The sequence below is a fragment of the Orbicella faveolata genome, unplaced genomic scaffold (genome assembly GCF_042242905.1).
Source record: "Orbicella faveolata isolate gen_17 unplaced genomic scaffold, um_ofav_v1 contig_12, whole genome shotgun sequence".
NCBI classification, from domain to species: domain Eukaryota; kingdom Metazoa; phylum Cnidaria; class Anthozoa; order Scleractinia; family Merulinidae; genus Orbicella; species Orbicella faveolata.
The window spans coordinates 5,590,509-5,604,734 of NW_028301539.1; the positions used below are offsets into that span (position 1 = coordinate 5,590,509).

Sequence of the window (14,226 nt, forward strand, 5' to 3'; positions counted from 1 at the left end):
GTCCACGCCGTGCCGGAGAAATTTGAAAACGCAACATGAATTTGTGTTTGAGGAAAACTCGAGTAGGAAAATCATATGTAGAGGATGAACGAAAACGAAAGAAGTTGTTATCCATGGTAGATGCTTGCCACTTCTATAAACGTTCAAAAGAAAATAAAAATAAAAACTGATAACGTAGAAATATGTCGAAGTGTCATCTTGTGAAAAATCACAAACTTCTCGGGCATAGCCCTTCTTCAATGTGAACAAATCACATAATTGTCGTGATGTTATCTTTCGAAAAGCTCCTTTTTCAAAATGTTTTCGTCCACACGAAAACGAGAAGCCGGCGTTTCCAAATTCCTCCGTGTTTGAAGACCGTTTTCGGTAGGCCAAACCGTAGAGATAAAGCCGCGTTTTCAAATTTTTCCGGTAAACGCTGTCTAAAATTTTACCTTCTTCAGGTTAATTTTTAACTTTTAACGATGACAATTAATTTCTCAGATTTCTGTTAACCATAAGGAAAATAATTTAAACGTTAGCCGTAAAAAAAGCCAAAATATTAGCTGTTAGCCGTTGGTTTTGAGTTAAACCATTTATTCGAACTTGACTCTAAGAACATACTAGTAGCGGAGTGAGGTTCAGGTTGAGGAAATTCGCCGAATTCAACAAAATGCCGTCAAATTTGAAGAACTTCCACAACTTGAACCTCCCTCCGCTACCAGTATGGTTTTGAGTTAAACCATTTATTCGAACTTGACTCTAAAAACAGCAACTTCGACGACGAATTACGAAAACTAGTAAACAACATTACCGCGTGGTCGCAAAAGTCCACTAAGCGTTCAAAGTCACCTGACCTAAGTATTCGCACCTCAAGTACACTATAACGAAATGTCCTTCACATCAGCCGTTAAAGCCACCGCCCCATCGAGACTATCGTACATTGAATTTCAGCTTGATGGCGAGGCCTAGAGGCACAAGCAAGAGAAATGAATAAACATGCTCATTCATTTTCCTTTGTAGGCCTCGCTGCCAAGCTAAATTTTAACAAATCGAAAACACTCTATTGCATTCGCATTCAAACGACTACCTATACTAATCTAATCATTTTCAGGTATGACTGAGTGTGTGGCACATTTTTGGATCGCTACTTTTGCTACTTTGACGTTTGCAGTGTCGGTCTCTCCACGTCAGGTGACATTAGTAAACGAACCACAGGCAGTTAGCGGATGGCATTGGGAAAGGAAAAAAACTCCAGGAAATTTCATGCGAGGGGTAAGTTCGAATGCTAGTGCTTCGTATGATGTCTTGCATTCCAATTCCTCTGTTTTCTTGCGCTGCCTATATGAGCCTATAAATATATGGGAGGCAACGTTGGCACTCTTGGCTACAAATCCATAAGATTACCCGCAGACGCGATGTTCAACACCAAGCCAACTTGGTAAGGGACGGGTGAAAGGGAAAATCCATAAGGGACAATAATGACCAGTGTAGTTTTAAAATGTTTAAGGTTGGTGGTTTTGATCAATTTTCGCTGTAAGTGATGGATGGTGTACTTAAATAGAGTCGTAGACTGTAGACCTCCGTTCTATCAAAGTTGCACTAGTATGAGACATCTATACAGATTTCTTAACTGTTCTAAATAGAAGCGCTTCACAAAATTCCTTATTACTTCAGTGGGAATAATTGATCCAAGCCTAAGACAAAACTGTTAATTTCTGCGTAATTAAAAATCTATCAGCTCTTATTTATATTTGATGAACAATAAAAATGACAGAAGCTTTACAATTTGCATATTAAGAAAACATACAAACTAATAAAGATAAAGCTTCGCTGCTAACATTATCATTTAGGGTAGGTTTCAAATCCCTAGTTAGCAGAGTCTCTTTTATCTTACAATGGGTATCTGACCGTCTTCTTGCTAACATGTCAAGGTGGCCCCATTTTAAGTTATAACCAGTTGACGCGACGCAGTCGACCGCGATAGGAGATGCTTGACAGCTACTCGTGATTGCTTTGAAATTAAATGTTCATTTTTTTCTGTCATGCAATCTGCGTTGACGTTTTAAAGAAAAGTACATACGAGCGTCAAATATGGCAAATCCTGTCAGGAGCCATAATCGGGGACGGAGACCGTAAGTCTTGGGATCCGCGCGCACCTATGATATGGGACAATTTTCTATTTTTAGAACAAATTGCGCCATCCTGACGTCATATATCCGCGCGGATCCGCGCACGTGTCGGGGGCTCTCGCGCGGATGTTGTCACGTTGAGTGATCAAATGGTGAGAGCTGCGAGATTCTCTTGCAGATTTTTCACAGCGATGGCAGGGAATAAGGCAGGGAATAAGAGCCAGGACTCTTATATGTAGTTTTATGCTCTGAGCTAATGGAAAAGGTGAGTGTTTTTTATTTTTTTTCGCGCTGTGAATGAATAATATCTGCTCGCGCTAGTTGTACGCGTCAGTTTTTCGTTTGTTTTGTGAAGAAAAGTTATGTAAGAAAACTCTTTACTCTGGTATCGAGTTGATTTGTGAGTTTCCCAAAAAATGCTTAATCATAACCAAACCCTGTTTTTGATAGTTTCTTATGGTTTCTGTTTGCTTGGCGAGTTTGCAAAAGTTTTTGAAAGGAAAGTCTGACGCGTACATTCAGTAGCTCATTTGCATAGTGCAGCGCGCGCTCTTTCAAGTCCGAGTCGGTGTTTTCAATTGTCAACAAACCTTGACAAAGATTTATTTCGTGGTCTTTTGTGCCGAGATGCTGCAACAGTTTTCACGAACGCCAAAAGGTTACTAACATCATGAGTGTTTCTTTAACATGCTGAAATTTTACACTGCGAAAACAAAATAGACAAGGAGTTTTGATAACTCAACCAACGAAATCGAAATCGTTATTCGAGTTGATTAAAGAAAGCGTCACCGTAACTTTGCTGATTATTTCTGCTGTATTCACATATTTTCAGCTGAGCTTTTAATATGTTCTCAAACATTTATCAATCTTAAACATATTTAGAAACTAGAGATATTATATGAGTTCGATGTACGTTTTCACAAAAGTGGGAAGTCCAATTTGTCATGTTTTACTGACTGTACAAAACATGCATCGGCGGGCGCTCTTATTCATCGACAACAGACAATTATTTTTACACAAACAAAACTGAGCAGCATCTACAGACATAAACTTTATTGTCGCTTATTGGGCCTTGATAAAACATGGAGCGTTGCTTACAATTCAGGCGAAACTCAAACTTGCAATTACTTTTTTTGTTTTACTTTTCGGTCCAGATAGACTCTGGCAAAATCCTCGCAAGCCTGTGGCGAGAGGAGGGAAACTTTGAAGTCCTGAAACGCTGCTATATCCAACCATACAACTAGTTTTTTGCTGTGGTTTGGAAGAGCTGTTAATCTTCAACATATGTGAAACTTAGAGTGGAGTAATGTACAGCTCATGTAAAAGAAGCATCCGTCGGAACACAACTTGGTCAGCGATATCATATCTAAGTTTAAAGCGGAACATACCTCAATTCGATACTGTCTTACTTCACTCAAACTGGAGCAGCTTACGACGAAAATACTTAAGCAAAATTCCAACAGACGTAAACGCGTTGAGTTGTGGGCCAAAAACATGACAAAATTTCGGGAATTTCTGACGCCATTTCCCACGCGCGACATCCGCAAAAATCCTCGCAGCATGTACGCGCGTGTGCCTCAGGCGATGGCGCAATTTGTTCTAAAAATAGAATTATTGTCCCATATCATGGGGACAACCCCAATACTAGAAATGGCGCGCGCTTACGGTCTCCGTCCCCGATTATGGCTCCTGATCCTGTTCAATTTCAAAGCATTAAATGTTTTCTTGACCTTTCTTAACTTGATTTCCAATCGTAACAGAAGAAGGAAATTTCAGCAGTCTACGAAGCGACTGTGTCTACTAACACAAATAAAACTTCAAAACTCACTTGGTTGTGTTTTCAAATACAGTTTTTTTTATTTTATTTTACACGTGAGGTTACCGGCAAAAACCGACAGAAAACTAATTGCTACTATATGTAACTTACAACAACTGCGACAAAGCGACTCAAGTATTATTGTTAAGAGATAAGCCCGAAATTAAAACGATAAAATTTATAAAATGTCTCAGAGCATGGTTTCAAATCAGGAAGACTTCACAACTCCTATTGAAGATAAGCTTATCTCGCCTAAGCAACTTGGCTTGATGGTTAAACAAATTCTCCTGCACATGGTGCTCCGCTGGCGCTCTTCGTGCGCTGGAGCTCCGCTATGAATGCGAGTGCAATCCACCGTAGGAAAAAGGATGGCGGCTGTACATTTTACCACAATGCCTTGCGAACCCAACACAGCCTACGAGGCACAAAGAAAGTGAAATTTTTACAATATTTTCCCCTGTACTAAGGACATTGAGTAGCCTAAGTTTGAAGATTTTATAACGTTTCTGCACGTTTTTATGAACGTTGTTAAGGTTTTCGTGCACTAAGAACTATGGGTAAATGTACCAGTCGCCATCTTTTTTCCTACGGAGGATTAAGGATTTAAACACATTTGAAAATTCTCTCAAAATTGCACGACCCTTTAGGCGAGTACAATTTGAAAAAATTTTCAAATATAACGAGGAATGTACATCTTTAATTGCTCGCTCTTTCATACGATTAAACGCTTATTATATGACTGAGAAATTTACGAACGTAAGCGCGTTAATTTTCACTGCGGTGCAAAGTAAAGTTAACGAAAATTGGTCTGCTCTCAGCCAATCACAAGGAAGTAATTTTTCAGTCATATGATAAATGACCAAACCAAAATTACAGTTTCAATACCAGTCGTACAGGGATAACACAATCATGTTTCAGTCACATTTCAGATCGAAAGGTCCAATTCATATTCGAGCAGTATGAGTTATTTAACAAATTGATTAATAATATCTAATTTTGGTCTATGTTATATCTTGTTTGTGCAACTATTTATCGTTTCAGTGGATGAGGAGCACTAACCCTACACGATATGTAGCATGTGATGTCAACTTACCACTGTCAAGTCCCCAACCAGACAATTGGTTGATAAGTGATCAAATCTCAATCAGGAACGCAAGCAGGATCGATATCACTGTCGACTACTTCATCAGAAGTTGCTCTACCTTCCCGAATAGTGGAGGATCATACTGCGATGATGCTTTTGACTTGTTCGTTAACCACTCAGACCAGCTTATTGCAGATAAGTCTCAATACCCTGACCCTCACGGTAACAGAATGGCGTATGAAAAAGCAGCAGTAATTAGACAGGCTACTTATAAGAGATTTTCCGAAACAATAAACTTCCTTCCTAAGGGAAAGTATGTTATTTTAGCTTTCCATAATTATGGAGCCTGTAGTACTCTACTTTCTGTCAAAGTCACTTACAACGTTTGCCCTTATGAACCGCTCAATAACCGTTTGGTGTTCCTACCAAGGACTGTAGCTCCAGCAAATGAGTCCAACTCCATTCAAGTTCAGGGAAGCTGTATCAAAGATACAGTTCAAGTATCAGGCAGTTTGTACGTTCACTGTGAAAGTAATGGCGTGTGGAACACCACTGGACTTGAGGGAAAATGTATTTGTAAAGAAGACATGCATAACGATAATGGGGGGATATGCGAAGGTATGTTGCATTTTGCAAACATTTCTGCAGTAAGATGGAATATGTTTTCAGATTCTGGAATGACCTGAAAACCAGCATGAGCCAAAGAGAGTAATTGTATTATTTTCGGTTCCATACCTCCTCGATACAGTAAAGCAAGAAGGCGCACGATATTTGTGCTTATAGCTTATAATAATTCTTTTTAGTTTGTCCAGGTGGTACATATAATGACGAGAGGGGACTTAATTGCACAAGTAAGAAACTTGAAATTTAATTTTTCACATTTTCAACGGTAGCTTAAATCCTTTCTCTGCATTTGCGACTTATTCTCGTATAAGTCTGGTAATAATGTCCTGCTATGTTTTTAATTTTTCCATTTAACTGGTATTAGGTACTCTCTTGTCGATTCCTACTGGGTTCACCTTGGAACTGATCTCACTGTCATTTTGTTTCACGGGTTAACATCACTTAGAACCTATCTTTACATGAAGACTACGTAAAGCTGGTGCCAGTTATCGTCATCATCGCCTGACGATCGCGCGCTTTAGAGTAATTCATGACTATGAGCTATTTTGCATTCCAAAACTCAGTAGCACAGTCAGGCTGAAAAAACAGGAATATCTTTTGAATCTAGAAAAAAAGAAGAAAAGCGAAAACGAATTCGCAACGTCAGACAAAGAAATTCTTGGTGAATGCAAGGCTTTCTACAAAGATTTATACTCGTCCAAGCTTTAGACGGATTTTCCACCAGCTGATAGGTTTTTTTTTTTCAGATAATTGATACGCCAGTTTTAAGTTAAGGCGGAAGTGAATCTATTGAAAAATGCCTTACAGAATATTTAACAGCCTTGAAAAACATGGAAATGGGGAAAAGTACAGAACTGGTGGCCTGCCATTTGTGCTACTCTTTTTCGACTTAGAAGTAAAAGGCGTTTGACACTCTAAAATGGTCCTTTCTTAAGAAAACTCTCCTTCTTTCGGCTTGGGTTTTTCTATTAGTGCTACTCGGAAAGTTGTAGTTTGAAGTTTGTGGGTTTTTTTCTGTCCTCAGGGGGGTTCGGCAACGTTACCCTCTCTCTTGCTATTTTTTACTGGCCTGCAAGCAGGTTGTTAATCGCTGTGGTCCCTTACTTTCCTATGATTGCACCAGGACACAATGATCATTTATTGCTATTTTCCCAGTTAGATACTGTAAGGAAAAGAAATGATCACTACATTTTCCAGGATTATGTCATTTTACCCACTTAGTGCTAAATATGCGTATTCATTGCTTTTAGTTTTACCATCAGCCCCAAGGCATGTCACTGTAACCTTTGTTAACCAGAGTGCTGTAGAGATAAGATGGCTGCCTCCTGTCATAACTGGTGATCAGACACGTGTGTATTATGACGTCAGTTGTCGTAAGGCATGTGACAGCAATAATACGTGTCTCGAGGGGTACTGTGAGAGAGATGTCAGTTACATACCAAATAAGGAAGGTTTAAACGTGACTCAAGTGATTGTGGCAGATCTTTCTCCATTTGGTTATTACAGCTTTAAAATCTACGCTAAGAACAGAGTGAGTGAGGTGGCTGAAAGAAGACATAAGGTTGAAGGAAGCTTCATTGCAATCGTCATAAGGACCACTGGATCATGTGAGTTACTGATGGAGTTTGTGCAAAAACATTTATATCAGGAATCAGTTACGAGAAATTCAGTTTGCCTTGTGTACTTAGTAACGCAGAGTAAGAAATATATGCACTTCACCGTCTGTTAAAACTTTTGTAATCCACTGAACTAATTTGCGATGTCACTGAAGCAAAATCCCAAGGCATATCGAAAAGGTTACTAAATGTAGATCTCCGAAAATGGTTACGGTAAAATAGTAATCTCAACAATTCTTATCTTTTTATTACAAACTGTCGATTAAGCACCAAATAGTTACCTATGTATATTTGCAATTGTCTCTTTTGCAGTTCCAGCTGCTACAGCAATTCCGACAACTGAAGGTAACCGACACGGCTTTGAGTAACAGGAATATACGATAAAAAAGTGAAGCAAGTAATACTTGATTTAATCACAGATGATTCATAATGGTAATTGAACTGAGTGGAGTGCAATTTGGTCTGAAATGATTTCAAATCACAAGTATGATTTCAGAGCAAAATTGCACGACACGAAGTTCAATTGCCACTTCATTAGATCCATTTTGAAATCGCACAAGTTTTTCGCCTTAAATTCTAGATTTTGGTGTATTGTTCCAGTAGCCAGTTTGTTGAAAATAATGGACCCGGAAACGCCTTTACGTCTCATTTAGGGCGCGTTCCTTTGGGGTGCGTTCCTTTGGGGTGATCCGGATCCGGATCAGTGATCCAAGATCACTCGGATCATGGTACATCAAAGGAACCGACGAATGCGTGACCAGAGTGGATTCATCGGTTCCTTTGATGCACCATGATCCGAGTGATCTTGGATCACTGATCCGGATCCGGATCACCCCAAAGGAACGCAACCTTAGTATGCAAAACAATGCCATGTGACGGAAACTGATTCGAGCATGACAAAGAAACAAGTAGTTCTGCAGTCAGAACAAAAATAGTCTACTTCATGCATAAAAGTTCAATTCTTGTCGCCTGGAACAATGATGGAAGGCCTTCCTTTCTTCTGTGGTTAAAGCTGAGACTTTTCGTTGTCTTTGGAGAAGCAATTTGAAGGTGCATCCTGTGTAATTCTGGGATGGATTTCTTTTGAGTTGTGAAACTCCCTCGACTGCACGATGCCCAGTGGATAGTAGGTTTTTTTTTCTTTTAAATACTACTTAATGGCGTGATTTTAAGGAAGTCCAGTTCGTTATCATCTCCGTTTTTTTTTTGTGACCTCAGTGTAGAACTTAATATTCAGGACCTTGTCAAGTGCTTGCGGCACCATTTGTTTCAAGACATTTTCAAGATGACGGGACTGGCACCAGCTTCGGAAGACGTTCGTTCATTCACTGTTTTGTAGAGCGGGGCATATTTTGAATTTGTTTATTCACAGCGACAGAGTTGAGCTCTTGTGTTGCTTCGTTTGAAACTACCTTCTTCTTCTACCTTCTTGAGATGGCTCTGAATTTGTTGTTGTATGGTTTTCTTTTGTTTGTGTTTTCAGTGTATTCGGTATAATATGGATCTTGAGCAGATGTTGAAGAAAAATCGCCAAAATATTAGTCAAAAGGGACACTGAAAGTTGGAAACTTCCATTAAAGTAGGTCTCCATCTTGAAGGAGCTCGTAATCGTCATTCAGAAACTGTAATTAATTAAATTTGTCAATATTTTTCGAAAAAAAAACAACAACAACAAGGTTTTGGCAATAGTAGTTGTAAAATTCTCCACACAATGGCTTTTTGCCGTCAATTTTCCTAAAATTTTATTAACTACTTTAAACTAGCCTTGAAATCTGATTGGTTGTTTTGTTTTACTGTCCCATTCTCACTGGCTCAGAAAAAGATGCGATTTAGAGCAAAAAATAGTGCGATTCGTGAATAAATCGCACCACTGAGAGCCAACAGATTGCAAGGATAACCAGTGATTTCAAAATGGATTTAATGAACGAAAAAATGCACAGTAAGTTGGTGTTTTGATAAAAAGTTTCTGACTCTGATTATGATATTTTCACAGTGTGGTTTCCAACAGAATCCGTTCTTGTACTAGTTCCCTCCCCGTTCGTTTCTACCGGAAACCAACTCCACCCAAAACGTCTGATGAGATAAATAAGTATAGGGGTTAATTACCGAAGACCTTTTTTTGTATATCTCCTCCTTACAGCAGACTCCAAGACTACAATGTACCTAAACATTGTTTACGGATTTGCCGGAATTGTTGGGTTATTGATAGTTTTGATCGTTTCTTTCGCCTGCTACAAAATCTTCAAAAGGTATGTCACTAGCAACTATGAGCAAAGGTTTGGTGACACATAAGCATATAAAAATCAACGACAGAATCGAATGACAGAATCTCTGATGTTAGATGTTTATGCGCTAATAGCTTTAGTTTGCTTCTTCCTTTCAATGTTTGTCACCTTTGGCATGACGTCATGCCTGCATGCTGACATTGGTCGTTGTCAATAGATTAGATACCAGGCTTTCATAATGGGAGATCATTCTGAGCTACTTCTCTCGTCAGTCACTTGTGTAACTTTTGTTGTTTACTTGATAGACATAGGCGGTGCAGGCGTCAAGAGGAAGTAAAACAAAACAAACTGCCCGTAACAAGGGAATCAGGAGTTAGAGTGTACGATGGTGGGGCTCGATCTCAGCAGATGCAACGTTGAACGTAATATGAGGAATTAATAATTAGTTTGGAACGTTATCAGCATTCTACATTGATCAATTTACCTGAAAATGGGCTGAATAGCTTCCGTTTCCGACATGCGGAGTGATATGCTTCTGGAAATAGCAAAAGTGATTTTAGTGATGATCAGGTTCGTCAGTTGGTCTAGCAAGTTACTTGACACCACTCTGACTAACTTTGTACCCAGCCAGGGAGACCCTCTAATCCATCTGCACTCGAAACAAAACTGCATTTCTAGTCAAATTTATATTGATATTCAAGATTTGGTCTTAAGTGTTTCGCTTTGTCTCTTAAAACACAAACGTCACTTCGAAGTTGAAGACGTTCAGTGCGTTCCATATGGGAGGAAACACCTGATAGTAACAAAACGTTAAATTCGAAACTGAAAGTGATAAGGAATATTCTCTAGATGCTACGATGTTGTCAATGGCCGCATACCAAAATATCGATGACATCTGTGATAGTTTTAATCTCGATCGTGACCAAATAACGTTAGTGAAACTACTTAGGACTGGGAACTTTGGTCAGGAGCTTCGCATTCAGACGTTGCGGTAAAAAGCCTAAAGGGTATATACCTGGCTTTATTTCAGGGGATGAGTTCTTTATTAATATCTATAATATATTAGTATCACCCAACTAGTGGACTAATGCAAATCCTGCATTTTGATTAGCTACGCTACTAGGGGACTATTAGTAATAGTCATCGAGTAGCGAAATTGGCGCCATCGAGCGTGACGCTTTCTTTCGCTTTATTCCCAAATAAATATTTCTTCAACTTGCATTTGCTAACTTTATTATTACCTTTTCTGTCCGACTAGTTGGGTGATACTAAAACAATTAGACCCTTCGCCCTCAAGGGCCACGGGTCAATAGCCCATGAGGCGAAGCTAATTGTTTATTAGTGGCATCAATTAGCGCTCCCAATACCTATTGTACGCGTTGATAGCATTGAAATGTAATTTAGAATAGTTTAAGAGCAGTTGTAGCTGCCTGTCTAAACGCACGATTGCTTACCAATTTACAACTCAGTTTTAAGTGGTAAAGAAATAAGAATCTTCGGTCAGAATCAGGAACAAAAATTCGGCCACTCTATCCGAAACAGTTTGAAATAACTAGCGAGTAAAGAATTAAATTTTGGCCCAAAATGAGGCATTGGCAGACAGAGAAGAACCAAACAATTGTATCAACATTGGCGTTGACTCCCTTAATCTAACCGTTACACTGATCAGCAGAGACACAACAACGTGGAAGCTCTAATATCTTTTTGAATCTATTCTTTGATTTGCAGACATATGTGAACTTGGAAGTTTATGATGACAAGGACTATGTTAATTTTGACGTGGTGACCTAGAACGATTGACGAAGGATCGTGAACGATATTCACAAGACACTTTCATACCATTTGACTGAAACAGGGAGCTTTAGATTGGACTACGAGTACGAAATTGAGTACGGGTACGATTTTCGATTTTCAAATCAGTGACGTTTCTAGAGCCCTCGTTCTTCATGCTGGTTTCTGGCAGAGAGGGTTGCTCATGGGATGAGATGGGTATGTGATGTGATAACGTGAAGCCTGAAAACTAGAATTGAAAAGTCGTTCTCGCACTTGATCTCGCACTCGTACTCAAATCTAAAGTCCCCTAATATAGTGTTGACCAGTTTCATTTGTTTCCAAACTGAGTTAAATAGCACCATTCAAACTGAATGCTTAATTTTTAGGTAACGTGAGTAGCTTTTCGACTAGATTGTTCGCTTTTTGATTCCTATCCGATCTAGCATGGTAACCCACGGCTAATTCCTGGGCACAAGGCTCAATATTGTGCGTCATACCTAAACGGCACCCTGTCCGAGTGTGGATAACGCTATAAAACGGGTAAATCACCATCCAGTGGAGAACTGTTGACACAAACTTTGCTTTCCCAGCCACCTAGTGCTTTATCCAGTGGAGAGCATTATCCAAACTTTGGCCAACTAGTTATCTTAAGTGCTGTAAAAGTTAGAAAATCCCAGAGAATCATTGCATGGCTAATTTACCTGTTTATGATATAAAAAGGAATGCTATACTCAATACATAACAAAACGTCGAAGCGAAGACGTCGCTCGTGCGAGTGTCACACGAAGTACATTAGGCAGATGTAACATGCTCATTCATGCCGGAAATATTGCTTTACTGATCATAAAAACGTTGTAGGAGGCGGGTAGGATAATGTTATTCAAAAGATTTAGATAAAAAAGGTAGAGGTATTTTCGATATTTGATAGTTAGCATTTCTTTTTTCTAGCATTTCAATTTTTGGCTTCGAACGAAATCTTTATATTGGTTAATTCTATGAAAATTGCTACTGAAAATTTTAGACCAAGTAAAATATAGCAACTCTGTTATAGCTCACGTGTCGTATGTTTTCCACTCTCTTGTTACTCACACCCTCAGTGAATAATAAAGATATTCTGATTGTTCTCACTAATCAGTTCTGATACTAACTGCTTATTTCCGAGAGTGAGGTCTTTCGGGAAAATCTCAGACCGAGACTTTGCCGTATTCACCGAGCGATAGCGTTGTCAACACAGCAAGGCCGAGATTTGATATTTTCCCGTAAAGACCGAACGTTCGAAGTTAATAAGTTGTTTATTATATGGCTTCTTGCTTGGATTTTGCAGGCCCGTAATCGGCCCGTGGGCTTTACGGGAGAATAATTATAATGCCCTAGTATTAGCCAAGCAGAGTGCGCGTTTCATCGTCTTCAAACGCAACTCATTTATAAAAATGTTTAATCGCATTTCGCTTAGTCGGTATCGATCCTTCCCCACAAATCTCTTGTAAACCATGTTTCCATGGTTACATGACATTTTCTACGAAATTGGAGGCTTTAAACCCTAATTTTTTTCCCCTCAGTTAATGAGCCTTGGAACGAAATAAAACATTTACCGCACACTCAAACACACAAATTATGAAGTTTAAAACCCAAAAATGAAAGACTGTGTTTTACTTCATTTCCGTCAATGATAAAAGCTTAATTAAACGGGCTCAAAGTGTCTCCTTTATACCAAGGTGTCAGTTGTGGATTTTGTTTCATTATGTTTTGTCTCTTTGTATGTTTTCCCGGGTCATAAGGTTGTCGTCATAATTACTCAGATCTTGACGGGAGTTTAGCACGCAACCTTTCTTAGGTTGAACGTTTTGAAGGCACATTTCAATGATTTACCCTTTGTCGTCGACGAGCTCTGGATCAGTCTTCATGAAACAAACACAGTCAAGCTCTGAACATATTGCAAATTAAAGTAAACATCTTTTCGCTTTTTCAAACACTGGAACACAGGGAGGCCATGCTCGTTCTCCTTCGTTGACTGACGAAATTAGTGACATGCAAATCATTGAGACATCTTTGTTTTTCAACAATATCCGCTGGCTGTTTGCCCGTACAGATCTAGTTCAAACCATCCAAAACGTTTGCTCAGCCAACTGCTATAAGTTTTCCCCCAAAATGGCTTGGACTGGACACATTTTCAAACTGTAATACTTTCTCCAGCTACCCTAAAACCGCGACGCTGGCGAGTATTATTGAGTCACGCAAACCGATTTTATTAGTTTTGACAGTGACATCATTCTTTGTCAAATTATAAGTATGTGCTATCTGCATATTTATTGCATCTCTCTATTTAGTTCGCGCAGACCAGGTCAACCGTAGAAGTAACACAGTGTCTACGCTTTGTTCGTATTGTCTGACATTAGGCTACTCTTTCAAAGAATCTTTCGATGAAGTAAGACTGTTGGTCGATCACGAATTGGTAAGTATATAACTTGTATTAGTAGAATTCTACCAGAATACTAATGCAAATGCTGCAATCTGATTGGCTGGGCTACTCGTTTACTATCAGCCATTAGAGTCCAGCGGCTGGAGGTCGTCCACATAATGGCAACGTTTTCTGGATTCTCTAATGTTTCGCGAAAGATTTAGAATACCAAATATTTAATCTTCAAGAACACTTAAGAAAGGAAACTGAGCATTATGCGACTTAAAAACCTCGAAATTTCTCACTTAACCGATGATCGAGCGCGCGTGCACAACGGCAAGTTTAAAAAACAATTCAATCCGCGCGATTTTACTAGAGCGTGCAGCTTGATACTACGTTGAGAAATGATTGGAAATTGTTATTTGAAGGAAATTTGATTATAATTCTACTAAAACAATTAAATTATTCGCTCTCGATACCTATGACGCGATAGTTGATTCGGCCTTCGGCCTCATCAACCATCACCTCATAGGAATGTCGAGCTCATAGTTTAATTGTTAAATAGTATGCATGCTGTCT

General features: G+C 39.1%; 1 protein-coding gene across 1 annotated transcript; it reads left to right on the forward strand.

The window, feature by feature from the left end:
• The first annotated feature begins 4,833 nt into the window (after positions 1-4,833).
• LOC110063721 (ephrin type-B receptor 1-like) lies at positions 4,834-12,380 on the forward strand. The gene is made up of 8 exons (XM_089277457.1): positions 4,834-5,629; positions 5,815-5,862; positions 6,886-7,332; positions 7,564-7,615; positions 9,342-9,500; positions 9,782-9,864; positions 10,326-10,439; positions 11,146-12,380. Exons 1-8 carry the CDS (start codon positions 4,972-4,974, stop codon positions 11,265-11,267), a joined length of 1,683 nt encoding a protein of 560 aa, XP_089133583.1. The 5' UTR covers positions 4,834-4,971; the 3' UTR covers positions 11,268-12,380.
• The last annotated feature ends 1,846 nt before the right edge of the window (positions 12,381-14,226 follow it).